The sequence below is a fragment of the Poecilia mexicana genome, unplaced genomic scaffold (genome assembly GCF_051168715.1).
Source record: "Poecilia mexicana isolate PSO_F unplaced genomic scaffold, ASM5116871v1 scaffold_20, whole genome shotgun sequence".
NCBI classification, from domain to species: Eukaryota; Metazoa; Chordata; class Actinopteri; order Cyprinodontiformes; family Poeciliidae; genus Poecilia; species Poecilia mexicana.
Window position 1 is genome coordinate 5149002 of NW_028263389.1, and position 13099 is coordinate 5162100.

Sequence of the window (13099 nt, forward strand, 5' to 3'; positions counted from 1 at the left end):
AAGGAACAACATTGCTGCACAAAAACGATGTCCGATGCCGCATTCCAAAGGATTTCTCAGTTAAATCTGATAAATGACCTGATCTGTCCCAAACTATTATTCCATTTTTTTTCTGATAAAGCAGAAAACAACTTTCTCCCCTCAGGTTTGTTTCATGTTTGTGCTGCAGATCACGTCCGAGCCTTACCAGGAGCGATTGTGTCAATAGTTCTGCTTTCCTGTGGAGTCACAGAGAGCGTTTCCTGTTTGATGACGGACACTTCAAATGTCATAAGACTTCTGCTTTTCTTCCTTAAGAAGAAAAGCAGAACTCTTGTTAAGATGGTATTAATAAACCCACAATTAAAATGTTTAATCATCGTTTTATACTTGTACAACCAGGCATGGGATTGATAGAAGCGCGGTCAGGAGTACATAATACACAATATCTTACTGTAGAACTGAACCTTGGCAAACTGTAGTTGTGTGAAATTGAGCCTTGCACAAATTGCACAACCCTGTAATTAATTGGAGTTCTAAGTGAAATTATTCTAATATCATTCTAATTAGTTAACTTAGCAGTCTGCAATAAATTCTTTACTAGCATTTTAAGACATACAAGCTGCAGTACGTAACTTTGCATAAATATAAATATGTTTGCATATTTGTTTAATCGGTCACTCTGTTGTGACAGTATGGTATGAGACAGATAATCTGATTTATTTTTTAGCTCCTCCACCTCCTCCGTGCTAAGTTTCTCCGCTGTTGTCGGTGGCTATGCTAACTAGCCTGAGCATCCCTGGAGAGATTTTGCTGGCGAGAAGCTGTAGCCAAGCAGAGAGCAAGGTGGAGGCACAAAAATCTTCCACTTGATTGTCACATGGGGAATTTTTTTTTCTTTTGCGTTCCCGCAAAAGGTTTTATTAATGCTTTGGTGCAAAAAAACTGATTGAAAATCGATCTATTTACTGCATGTTTGTGTCTGTTCAGGCTCAGATGGAACGGCACTGAAAGCTGCCCTTTAAACCATTCAGACACAAACACAGAGACACAATCAGATGACTGGTTACCCCGAGATAATAACTCAGTAGTCCATGGAAAAACCTTACATAAGCTTGTATTAAAGCAGAAAGTACGGCGGCCACCGTAAAAAAGGCTTACAGTATTCAATTATGCCGCATGAACTGATCAGTAGATTATTGCGAGGGAACGCAAAAGAAAAAAAAATTCCTCATGTCCCCTGGAGGGCTCCGTAAAAAAAACCTCACAAACCGATGACTTTGTAATATTTTATTGAAATTCAGATGCTTGCCACGATCTTACAGTATTAGAATTCCAGTGTTACATTTGACCATTTCCATTAAAATGCAGCAATTTCCCCATTTCTATAAAAAACAAGGTTAGCATTTTGATGCTAACCTTACAAGCATTTCTCCTTCACATTTAACACCATTCCAATCACAGAAAGAATTTCTTTCCCAGTAATTACTTTGCATTTGCCTTCATCCACAACAATTATTATAAACACTAAGGACAGTGATTCACATCAGATCCATGGCTCCCATCCTGCATAAACTCTGCCAAGCACATTTGGGTCCATGGCCTGGTCCAGCAGGCAGTCCACCTGCTGCTCCACAGACAGGTTCGCGGCTGGAAGCTTCGCCCGGACATTGTGCTCCTCAGATCCCAAAGCCACTGCCTGCATTCCTTGGAAGGCGGGATCCTTTTCAAAACCCAGCTTCAGCTCCTCGCTGATGAAATAAACACATCATGGGACACAAATAATATGTTTACAAAGTTATAGTAAGAGTCTTTGTAGTAGCTGTGTATAAAAAATGTTCTCTACAAGGAGAGTTGCCTTGCCCTAGATTGTGGGACAGCTATTCTTTCCACCAAGCCTTGGGGAGAGATTTCATAAACCATGTACAATACTCACGAAAAGTTTAGGATATTTGGCTTTCAGGAGAAATTTATGGAGAATGTAAAAAGTTCACGCTACAATTATGACATATCATGAAGGTAGGGGATGTAAGTAGAAGCAAGCAACGGTGGTTTTCCTCAACTCAAACAATGTACTAAAAGAAGTCAACAACAGTGGTGGATATGCCACAACAAAAACTGTCAATACATCAACGACATCTCATGCTGTTCACAACAACCTAAGCTCTTTAGCATGGGCGTGGCGTGCCGCCCTTGTTGAACAAACAGTGTTGTGCTTGACGTCTCCACCATCGCTGGCGGCCGTTATTTCTGCTCAACATGAATTGACCTCCATCAAAACAGCCCTGGTGGTGTTATGATGTCTCTTGTCTGGTGTAAACACTTCCTTACCCAAACAAGACGATGAAGCCTGTGCCTGGTGGTGTGGTCAGTTACCTTGCAGGTTATTTAGCAAGCTGATCATGATGATGTTTAAGGTTTCAAAGGGTCTGATGTGACACTTGGGTGCCTTTCACCTCCCTTAAATGGGTCAGGAGTTGAATGCCATTCATCATCAGTTACCACAGGGTTCTGGCCTGGAAGTGGCCATCAGTGTGGGATGTATATGAAGAACATCCACTTCTAAACCTTTCTGTCACTCTTCCAGTCCGTCTACAACCTTCTGATGTCACTCTAAGCTCAGTAGCCACTTCCGTCTGAGAACTTCCTGTTTACAGACCTGTAAAGGTGGGGTACTGTTGATCTGTTGATGAATCAGCATTCAGGTGGATGGATCAAACACCTGATGTGAATTCTACTGCTAAGTTCCTTGTTAGAGAACAGCAACTTGAGCAAAAGGTACAGAAACACTGAACAGGTGAATGTTCAGTGCACCTTTCAAAGGTTTAGAGAAGGTCATCTTAAGGTCACCTATTAGGGTTCCTGTGCATCTGAAATTTCACCAGAAAGCCAAAAATCCTTCACTTTGTCAGCAAAGTAAGAATGACCTTCTATTTACACAGAGGTTTGTGTAAATAGTTTGTAAATTTGAGGAATGTTAAGAGGCAAGAATGTTTTTGCCAAACTATAAATCTACCACCTGAAGGAAATGTTGCAGTTCATTCAACAGAAGAGCATTCAAATAGCAGCTGATTTACTCATAATGAAAAAATAAAATAAGAACTAGATTATAAAGCGTACTTGGCCTTCAATATGAACTCCTTAATATCAGAGTAAATCCCATAAAACATACAACAGTTTGAAAGTACCTGGTTATTGCAGATGGATTAGCGCCCTCTAGTTTCCTTCTGGCGAAGTTCACCTTCTGCAGAGGAAACCAGTTGATTTCTTTGGTATTTACGCTCTGGGTCCATGTTCCTCCTTTCTTCAGTTGTTTCATCTCAAAGTTCTGCATAAAACCAAAGTAGAAAAAAAAAACTTTTTTATTGCACTTTGAAAATAAAGACTATTTTTTATTTAAACTAATTCAGACATAAGATTTTGTCTTTTTTTGTCTTTTGCAAATTACAAAAAGAATCCCAAAATGAAAATCAATTTTAGAAAAGGATAGAAGGGATTATATTTGAGGTTGACCTATGTATCATGCTAGTATCCTGTACTGGAGGAAAGCAGATAAATGAGCTCAATCATAATTTTAACATCCACAATCATAACAGAATGGAATAAAGAGCAACAACAAAACACAACAGAAGAGAAAAAAAGTCACTTTCAGTTGAGGGTAGCTCTGTCACAGCTTCGTTATTAATGGAAACCTCAGCAGGTGTTTCGATTACCTTCCAGTCCAGTGAGGGTTCCTTCACAAACACATCCATGGTGTTGAGCAGCAGGTCCGGTTCTGCCCTGAAGGCTCGCAGGGAGTGGACCATGGTGCTCTGGATCAAACCGGACTCCTTCAATGGCTGGATCAGATTCACAAACTGCTGAGTCAGCCGGAAGGGCATGAGCTCCGGCACCGGGAGGAACTGGAAGTAAGCGCAACATTCGACATTCAGACCTTGAGTCCTACCTTTATGCTGTCTTTACGTCTGAAGTCATTGGGCGTACCTGTGTGGCCGATCCAAACGCATGGCCGAAGTCGATGCCGATCATACCGCCGGTTTCCGTGTTGATCATAAAGTTGGAAAGGTGCCGGTCTCCGATTCCGAGAACCCAGTGGCTCACACACAGCAGAGCGTGGGACGTGATGAAGTGGGATCGCAGCGAGAGGAACGCCTCGGGGCCGTTGCACATCTTCAGGAAAGCTCTCCTAAACATAAAACGCAAGACCAAACGATCTCTAACAGACCAACGCCAGTCGCTACATCCGTCGTGAAGTTTCTGACGTACTTGAGCAGATCGCTGGGCACATGCTGCAGGACTTTGAGGAAATTTCCCACTGCGTTGTCACGTTTTGCTTTCCTTGTGAAGAGAAACACGGATGTAAACGTGGCATTAAAATTTCACACTTGATACAACAGAGACACTTTCCCATGTGAGCCCCAGAAGCAAAGGCAATCGTCAACCAACTTACTTGTACGACAGTCCGTACAGACTGATGCAAGACGTAGAAGCTTCACCAAAGGTGGAGAGCCATTTATTATAGATTTCAACACCCCTGAAACAGAAGGAAGCAGCTGATGGTATTCAGAAATAAGTAACTTGTTTAGATAAGCAAGTTATAGATTAATGACTGAATCTAAAGCCGTGTGTTCTCTTGTATCAGAAGGGCTGACCATCTTTTGAGAACAGAAAAGGGCAACATTTTCACGTTGCAATTTTTCTCCGTTATGCTTCCGCTATTCTGTCATCACATCCTCGCCTTCGTAGAATATCAGCAATTTTTGGTTGAGAAGTTGATTCTGCTACATCATGAATCTTGGTCGAATGAGCGACATTAAGGTGAAATTTAAGATGCTTCTCCAGTGTGTTTTTAAAAAAAAAAAGCGTATATTCCGTCACACACCGGACTTCTTTCCATTCCGGTAAAGTCCTGCCATCTTTATTTCTGTATCAACTGGCTCCACTTTTGACCTGAAGCACCTCTGCTGAACAGTTGCCAAACTACAGCACTAAAAGGAGGACTTTATTAATCAATTAGAACAAATTTTAATCTAATAAAGCATTAATCGACAATTAACTGTAAGCCAATTAATTGATGGCTTCCCTAAAAGCATTACAAACGGTGTGCGGTAATACTTGAATAAGACCTGATTTATTTAATATAATAATTAGCTTTTCATGTATCTGAGCGACATTTCCAGGGTACTGAAGATGAAAAGCTAAACATTCATGTTGGTAATGCTGCACACACTGTACCTTTGGACCTTTTGCTGCTCGTCTCCCATCATTGTGTTGTACAGGAACTCTCTTAGCGTGCACGTATTTTCCATCCACTCAATCAAACCAATTCTGGAAAGGAAATAAAATCTTATAGTTCTTTTACAGTAGAAAGCAAATATGTTGCCACAGGAAGGAAGTTGATTGATTGCGTTCTACCTGAACCCTCTAGACGTCTACGTAGTAAAATGAATGAGCAACGTTTGCGTCCAGTACCTGGTGGTTATGGGGATAACCTGGTAAGTGCGGAGCTGCAAGCCTCGGCGTGTGCAGGACGTGTCGTGGCTCAGCACGATGTTCATGACTGCGAACAGCTGCTCGATGCGCTGGTCCTGCCGCAAGTCCTCCCCGCCCTTTACCAGGAAGGGGTGGTCCCGCTCGTCGTCCCCGCGGATGATCAGACGCTTGGGGCGACGGATGGAATTCATCACCTTTACCTGCGAGACGTGTGCAGGTGCCAGGTTACGACTGGACATTTAAATGTGTTCTGGTTTACAGTGGATGTGGGAGAAATGCCTACCCTTTCATCAAAGCCAGTTATTTTTGCATGGTACTCTGGTAACGGTTTAGATCTCCCATCATACTGTCCTGCATTTAAGAAAGGCGGACTCAGCATTAGGATTATGATAACTACAAGGCATATGACTCAATGCCACAGATAGACATTACAACCACAAGCAACAGACAGGTTCACTTTAAATCCAGTTGACAAACCTGGAATCTCCAGCTCGTTGCTGAATGGGTCGGCTTTGAAGCCGCTCAGCCAGGGCGAGTACTCCTTCAGATTCCCCGGTTCCTTCTGAAATTCCCGCATGGATTCCATCAGCTTAGCCACCTCTTGCAAAAAGCTTTTGTTTTTCCTCTTCTCGAAAAGATTGCTACCCTTAGGTCCCAGGAGTTTCTCTACATCTTTGGAGAATTTCTGCAAGGACAACGAAGAGTCCAAGGTCACCTTCTGTCTTCTTTGATACGACAAGTGACATTTTGGCCAAAATTGGCTTATTTCAAGACGTTGATGATGTGCAACGTAAAGGAAATGCATCAAAACGTCTACTAAGTTCACTACATAATATAGTGCTGATAGTACTATATTATGTAGTGATAATATAGTGAAAATGAGAACAATTTGAAAATGAAAACAATTTAAAGCCTGTTAGCTTGTTATTTAAAAAGCAGTGTAAAATAATCAAGAAAAAGGTATATCACAAACTACTATAGCAGAAATTAACAGACAAATATAGGTCAGTAAAAGGGATTCACTGTGACTGTCGTCCATTTAAATGAACTAGCCAACTAGCTAGTTACAAATGTAGCTCTTGTGTTGAGGAAAAATAAAGCACACCTGTATACATATCTATATATCATTCATATATTTTAATGCTAAAAATATTTTCGGACCTTTCATTTTCTATTTTTTATTGTTAAAAAAATCCAGTATTCTCACCCACTCTTTAACTAGTATAGCAAGGAAGCTATGTTTTTCAGCTAGCTACTAGAAGCTATTTAAATTTAAATGAAAAAAAAAATAATAAAACTACATGCCAACACATTTTATCTCTCACTTTATAAACAAAAGTAACTACAATTATTCTGAATTGATTAAAATTAATAAGTGTTATATAGCTCAATATTTCAACTAGCAAGTTAATGTATTTCAATTTTAGACAAAAAACTTTTCATCAGAGATTTTGTTGCTCTATGACTCTGAGTTTGTAGGAAATACATGTATGTTAGAGGTGGCTGATGTGGCAAACCGACAGTAGTAATAATATTAATAATAAAAGTTTCATAATAATTTCCCGGCATAGAAAAAAAGGATCATGACTGTACAGATTTGTATCGTTTTGTGCAATTTTGTGTCAAAACTTATAAAGGCCTACACACACTTCCCAAAAAACAGAGAAGTTTGTTATTTTACTCTATGTGGAGTAAAATATATAACCCTTCAGAACTTTAAGGGTTAACTCCTGGGAAGTTCTCATGTTCATGTCTATCCACCTTCATTTCGATGCACTTTTGAGCATAAACAACGGTAAAACGAGGAACCGACTTGTATGAATTTCCTGCGAAACCCTCCGTGGCCCTGGCTGTTCCGATCGCAGAGCAAGGAGCGGATCTCCTCGCACATTTCACCCATCTGCTTCTTGTTGAAGGTCGACTTTTCCATTTCACTCTTCACCCTCTCCCACCAATCCTGTCCGAAGCAGCAAAAACACAAAATGTCAAAAAGAATCCTAAACAAAAACAGCTGTTTGATTCTTTGCTTTCTTTTTTATTTTGTGGTGTGAAAATAACCTTAAAAATCATGTCAGGATTCGTGAGCTGCTGCAGGGCGTCCACAAAGCTCTTCACAGCTCCTCCTTTATCCAACATGCTCCTAAGCCTGTTGATATATTAGCATTCCCAAACAAAAATGATGAGAGATAATAAAAAGAGACTTACTTTTGATGAAAAACAAAAACACAAGAAGTCAGACTACCTGTTGACAAATTCCTGCTGCTGGTGTCCCGTTGCCGACTCTTCAAAGCGGTAACTCTCACTGCTGATCAAGAGGGCGTAGACCAGCGCCTGAGGGTAGCACCTGGCTATCTGCTCGATGGAGTGCTGCACGGCTATCGCTTCAGGCTTGTCCAGCAGGGCCACCATTTGACCAATCCAGCTGATGAGTATCCAGCAGGGAATCGAGGCCATCTGAATATAAACAGCAGGGAGCGATTGTGGAACGTTCTATTTGACAGTTCCACGTATTTTCTGGATCATTTGCCCTCCGTACACAACTAAGTTTTTTTTAAAAAAAAAAGGAATTAAAGTTTGCAACTGAATTCAAATATACCGTATGAATGGGTAAACGAACCTCTTTAGTCATGACGTCCAGCGTTTCCGACGGATACAGCTCAATGATCTGCAGCAGCCGTGGAAACCGGAGGCGGGCCTCCTCACAGTTCATCTTCAGGGCTTTCAGCATGCTCTCCACCACGTGCACAGACAGCGCCACGAGGTCCGGGAACTGACTGGCTGCAGGCAAAACGCACCAAAATGGCCGCCGTGAAAAACACTGAATCATCTAGAAGAGAGGAAGAATCTAAACGACTTAAGTAATTGAATTGTTTAGCGTTTTTCTACACGTGTTTGTAACGATGAAACGTCTCCACAACGGCAAAGTTCAGTATAAGTTATTATGAGGTGGGAAGATAATGATTCAAAAATGGAATCTGAAAAAAACAAAAACAATGGGGAAACGCTTTCCCAAGGCGGTGTAAACGTGCGGCATCAGTCACCGGTGCCGTTCTGCTCCTCTTCTCGAAGCAGCTTGTCGCAGAAGTTGGCCAAAGCCATGTACGTCTCCGAGACGCTGCTGGTCTTCACAAAGTCGTGATCGAAGGACTGGAGCTCCTCATCGGCCTTTCTGCTCGCCTCACACAGCAGCTTCAGGGTGTGCTGCTGCAATCCCACCTCCACTTCCTGCAGAGAAAACGGTTTTCCAGGATCAGACAAGGAAACGTGAAACATTTCACTGTGTTATGAAAAGTGGGGAGTTGTTTTTAGGCTGCAGAAAGACCAAAGAGTAGAAGAGGACCTTTGGGTTTGCACTGGGCTTTGCAACTCCTGAAAGCTGGACAACGCTCTCTTGTTTCTCTGCGGCGAGCGTTCCCAGGACGGATGGACTTCTGCCCACCGCTGAGGCGAGGATGTGGAATGACGTGCCCTGGAGAATCTTCTGGCGTCTGAACACTTTAGATGTGGCGCTCTGACAGTCCGTCTCGAGATCCTCTGGACAGGAAGAGGAGATTACACGAAGTCTCACTCAAATATGCAAAAATGAAAAAATTCTAAATATGTCACGGAGAGAGAAGTTCTTATTCATGGTTTCTATCTGAAACAGCCTTAACCCCCGTAGTGCCAAGAATGAATGAAAAAAATGATCCAAAGGCAAAAATTAACGTTGTCCAGTCAATTGGTGGTACAACTTACACATACCAGTGGTAGAAAAAAAATCTATCTAGCTAGCTAGCAAGGGTTTTTGCACTTAAACCATGATAGAAGCAAAAAAGTTTGAGTCTAACTGTAACTACCTGGCTAATATAGCCTTGCTAGCTAGTAAATGAATATTAGAAGCTATATAACCAGGAACAATTGGTTCTGGTTCCTAAATAGGAGAGAGGAGAAAAATTAGCTAGCATGCTAGCTGTCGAACTCGTTTTTTTGCTAGCTAACTAGCTAGTTTTTCCTCCTGCCTCCATTTCAAGAACCAGAACCAAGTGTTCCTGCTAATATAGCAGTAGCTACTGCTATATTAGCTGTTAATAAAGTGGCTATACTAGCAGCTAGTTACAAGTAGTACAAGTACAGACAAAAATGTTTGCCTGACAGAAAAGTCCAAAAAGAATACATAAAGTAATATGTATTGTATTTTTATATATAGAATATACAAGATTAAATAGTCCTGCCACTACAAAATTTAAGACTTGTGATTGACATATTTAAGGCCAACTTACCTTTAAAAACAAACAAACAAAACAAGAATTTAAGTCATTTTAAAGCCTTAATTTTAGATTAAGGCTTTAAATCTGAAAAGCCTTAATCTAAAGGCTTTTCAGCCTTTAGATTAAGGCTGAAAAGGTGTCTGCCTTTTGAAAGGCAGACACCTTTCAAAAGGTGTCTGCACACCTTTTGAAAGGTGTGCAGACAGCCTGTTATTACCGAGGAGGGGGATGGTCTTCAGCATGGCACCGATCTGCTCTACAGGCCCCTGCGACTGGCTGCGCTTGTGGTTGTAGCTGCTGAAGCTGTGCACCCAGCGCAGCAGCCAGCCTCTGTTGCTTTTGGCTTCCTTGTGAAGTTCCTTCAGCAGCTTGGTGGTGACTGGGAAGTTTTTCTGAAAAGGTTTGAAGCTCTAGATGAGTTTGACAGGATGTAATGGCTTAAAAAAAAAAAAAAATCCCTCCAATGCTTCCCTACCTGCTGACAGGCACTGTCCGCCATGTGCAGCTTCATGGTGAACTTGCAGTCGTTCACGATCATCTCGACGTTGCGCGCCGCGTCTTGTGCCTCGTCCACCTCCATGCTGTCGCTGGGAGCCGCGCCCTTCAGCTTTTCCCTAATCTTGTCCAAAAAGAAACACCTGAGAAAAAAAAGAAAAAAGAAAAAAAAAAAGTGAGATTTGTAGTCAGTTTTCACAGCTGATTTTCAGTCCCATCCTTACCGAGATGTGATGATGTCGTCCCACACGACCACTGGATCCACTTTGGTGTCGGGATACCGATCAGTCCAAGACTTGATGAGGCTCTTAAGAGAGTCCACAGACACTAATAGTGTCAGGTTAAAAGAGAAAACAAGGTTAAAATGTGTTGAAGAGTTCCAGAAAAAAATTTGGAAAAATTAATTCTATATATTTTTTTAAATTTCAATTATGATTCGCAACATTTTCCACTGCAAAAACACAATAACTTGGTCAATTCAAAAAAGACAAAACTAACTTACGAGTAACTTGTCAGGAAGATACAGGAGCTTGTTTTAAATCGATAACTTAATATTGATGAAAAAGTACTAGTTCCTCTTGCAGACTATTTCATTTTTAAAAATGGGAAAAGCATGGTAGACATGCCATAAATGAAATAATCTGCCAACTTTAAGTTGCATTATGTTTGACATTTTCTGAACACGCTGTTGAAAATGACAATTTGCTCTCAATTAACCTACCTGGTAAAATAAAAGGTTAGATACGAAAGTAAGACGGAAAAGTTAACGGTTTTGAGATCTCCAAACAGCCGGATCTCACCTTCTCCTTTGATGAAGAGCAGGAAGTCCTGGATCTCTGTCAGTGCCTGCACCGGCTGCAGGACGGCCAGTCGGCTTTGGGTCAGGAGAGTATCTACGCTGGAGTAACTCTGCACGAGGCAAACAGTCGGTGTAAAACTTAGGAATCTCTTTGCAGGATACTTTTTACCCTAGATTAATTGGATAAAATCCACCAATCTCATGAACCCGGTCTTTTATTTTGAAAACCAAATGTTGACTCATACCCAATCCAAAAGCCCAAAAGTATTCCATTTCCTCTGATGAATGTTTGCAAACTTCTTGACCGGTACCTACCGGTTGACCGGTCTGTTCTATCCAAAGGAAGGCTTGGCACAAACCTCCATGAAGAGCTGCATGGCGTGGTTGGTGTAGTACTTGGCGCGGTCGTAGTCGTCCTGCAGGATGTAGAGCAGGCTGAGCTCCTGGCTGTGGTGACTCTCCAGCAGCTTCTTGCGCTCCTCCACCCTCATGGCTTTGTCGATGAAGCTGAGCAGCGTTTGGTCGCTCTCGCCCAGCTGCAGCTGCTTCAGCATGCTGCGAATCATGTGCTGCAGGTACATGTCCTGACAGAAAACAAATATCCTTACTACCTAAATCCAATTGAGGACCCATGTAAAGTCTTGAAAATCAACACTCACAGAAGCTCTTGATACAATCTAAATTATTTTTTGCTTGAGTCACGGAAAGTGAGAACAGTATGGGACTGAAAACACGGCCTTGAGGAACTCCCCAAAAGTTTGATTTAGAGAATAAGACAAAAATGCTAAAAAGTGAAAAGTGAATTACAAACCTACTAAACCTACTTGTAAACATAAAAGTGTGGTTAGAAACTAATGAAATATATATATATTTTTATTAATTAGAAACGTGAAAGAATAAATCTAAAAATACTCAAACTACAGCATAAAATTTGCCTCCATGCCCCAAAAATTTGGGCGTGACAGAAACATTTTCAATTATTGATGAATATAACATAATATTCCTTGATAGTTTTGTGTGGCCTAAAACATAAATAATGGTTTTATGCTCAAAAACGTGTCAAAAAGTAACTTTTTGCTACCTGGTAGAGAGGGTCTGACCACATCCTCTCCAGGTTGGGTGGCGAGTTTTCATCAATGTACACAGTGGAGCAGTACTGAAGAGACTTCCACTCTGTCAGCTGGTTATACGCCTCCATAGCTGCAATTTCCCAGAAATCCTTCTCGGATTCGGTGGGTTCTCCATCCGGCCAGTCCTCTGTGTTCAGCGCCTGCCAGGATGTTTGGTTCACACAAAAACAATCAATCGCTGTCTGGGTTGAGCTTTTTTTTTTTTTTTTTTTGAGCCGTGATCCATTTTCTTAAAAATACTGCAGGATTTCAGCAGCAGTACCGCCATAAGAGGTTGCTGTACCTCATTGTAAAGTTTCACGGCTTCTGCAAAGTCCGTGTTGGCTTCAGCTTGGAGGGCGGAACAAGTGATCGACTTTGTGCCGACTTTCCCACCGAAGATGCCGCGCACAACATCGTAGTCCTCCAGGTCCCTGTAAAGTCTGCAAAAAAGAACAACCAACATTAGCCAAACCAAAGACTGTTTGAGATTAATTTTTCAAAGGGCAGTCCAGACTGAATACCAAGAGTGGAACCAATTTCATTTTTATGGCCAATCACTGATCTTTAAAAAATTCAGATTCTGTGAAAAAATATTTTCTTGTGTGAAAAGGGTTAGGGTTAGAAATTGCAACAAACTCACTAAGTTGACAACAGTGGAGTTACTATTGTGGTTAAGTGTCATCCAATCATGATCGGCCAACATTTTGAAAATCTGGGCCAATTTACCAGTGGGCCCTTATAAACCAACTTTTACTTTGAAAAAAAAAAAAAAAAAATATTTTACAACTTTGTCTATAGGTAATTATTCTTTTTTATGCATTTAGAAATATAAATAAAAAAATTTAACTACTTTTTTATTCATCCATTTGGGGCCTTTTAAATCCAGGGTTTCTGGATTTCACCAATTCAAATATTAAAACTTTTTAAGACTATTCTGAATTAAATTTGATATCAGGAATATACAAAAGAAAACT

At 41.1% G+C, this 13099-nt stretch overlaps 1 protein-coding gene across 1 annotated transcript in view; it reads right to left on the reverse strand.

Moving 5' to 3' along the window:
• Window positions 1-1254: 1254 nt before the first annotated feature.
• Window positions 1255-13099, reverse strand: part of prkdc (protein kinase, DNA-activated, catalytic subunit) — a 37438-nt gene continuing 25593 nt past the window's right edge. The window contains exons 64-86 of the mRNA XM_014981410.2: window positions 12427-12565; window positions 12095-12283; window positions 11373-11597; window positions 11015-11123; window positions 10439-10541; window positions 10195-10357; window positions 9937-10111; window positions 8813-9006; window positions 8514-8697; window positions 8090-8250; window positions 7715-7926; window positions 7531-7618; window positions 7286-7429; window positions 5950-6157; window positions 5756-5823; window positions 5452-5672; window positions 5215-5307; window positions 4430-4513; window positions 4246-4317; window positions 3964-4165; window positions 3693-3881; window positions 3168-3307; window positions 1255-1730 (exon numbers count right to left, since the gene is read on the reverse strand). Coding sequence (XP_014836896.2) covers window positions 1526-1730; window positions 3168-3307; window positions 3693-3881; window positions 3964-4165; window positions 4246-4317; window positions 4430-4513; window positions 5215-5307; window positions 5452-5672; window positions 5756-5823; window positions 5950-6157; window positions 7286-7429; window positions 7531-7618; window positions 7715-7926; window positions 8090-8250; window positions 8514-8697; window positions 8813-9006; window positions 9937-10111; window positions 10195-10357; window positions 10439-10541; window positions 11015-11123; window positions 11373-11597; window positions 12095-12283; window positions 12427-12565 — 3568 coding nt within the window. The 3' untranslated portion in view covers window positions 1255-1525. The remainder of the gene's footprint in view (window positions 1731-3167; window positions 3308-3692; window positions 3882-3963; window positions 4166-4245; window positions 4318-4429; window positions 4514-5214; window positions 5308-5451; window positions 5673-5755; window positions 5824-5949; window positions 6158-7285; window positions 7430-7530; window positions 7619-7714; window positions 7927-8089; window positions 8251-8513; window positions 8698-8812; window positions 9007-9936; window positions 10112-10194; window positions 10358-10438; window positions 10542-11014; window positions 11124-11372; window positions 11598-12094; window positions 12284-12426; window positions 12566-13099) is intronic.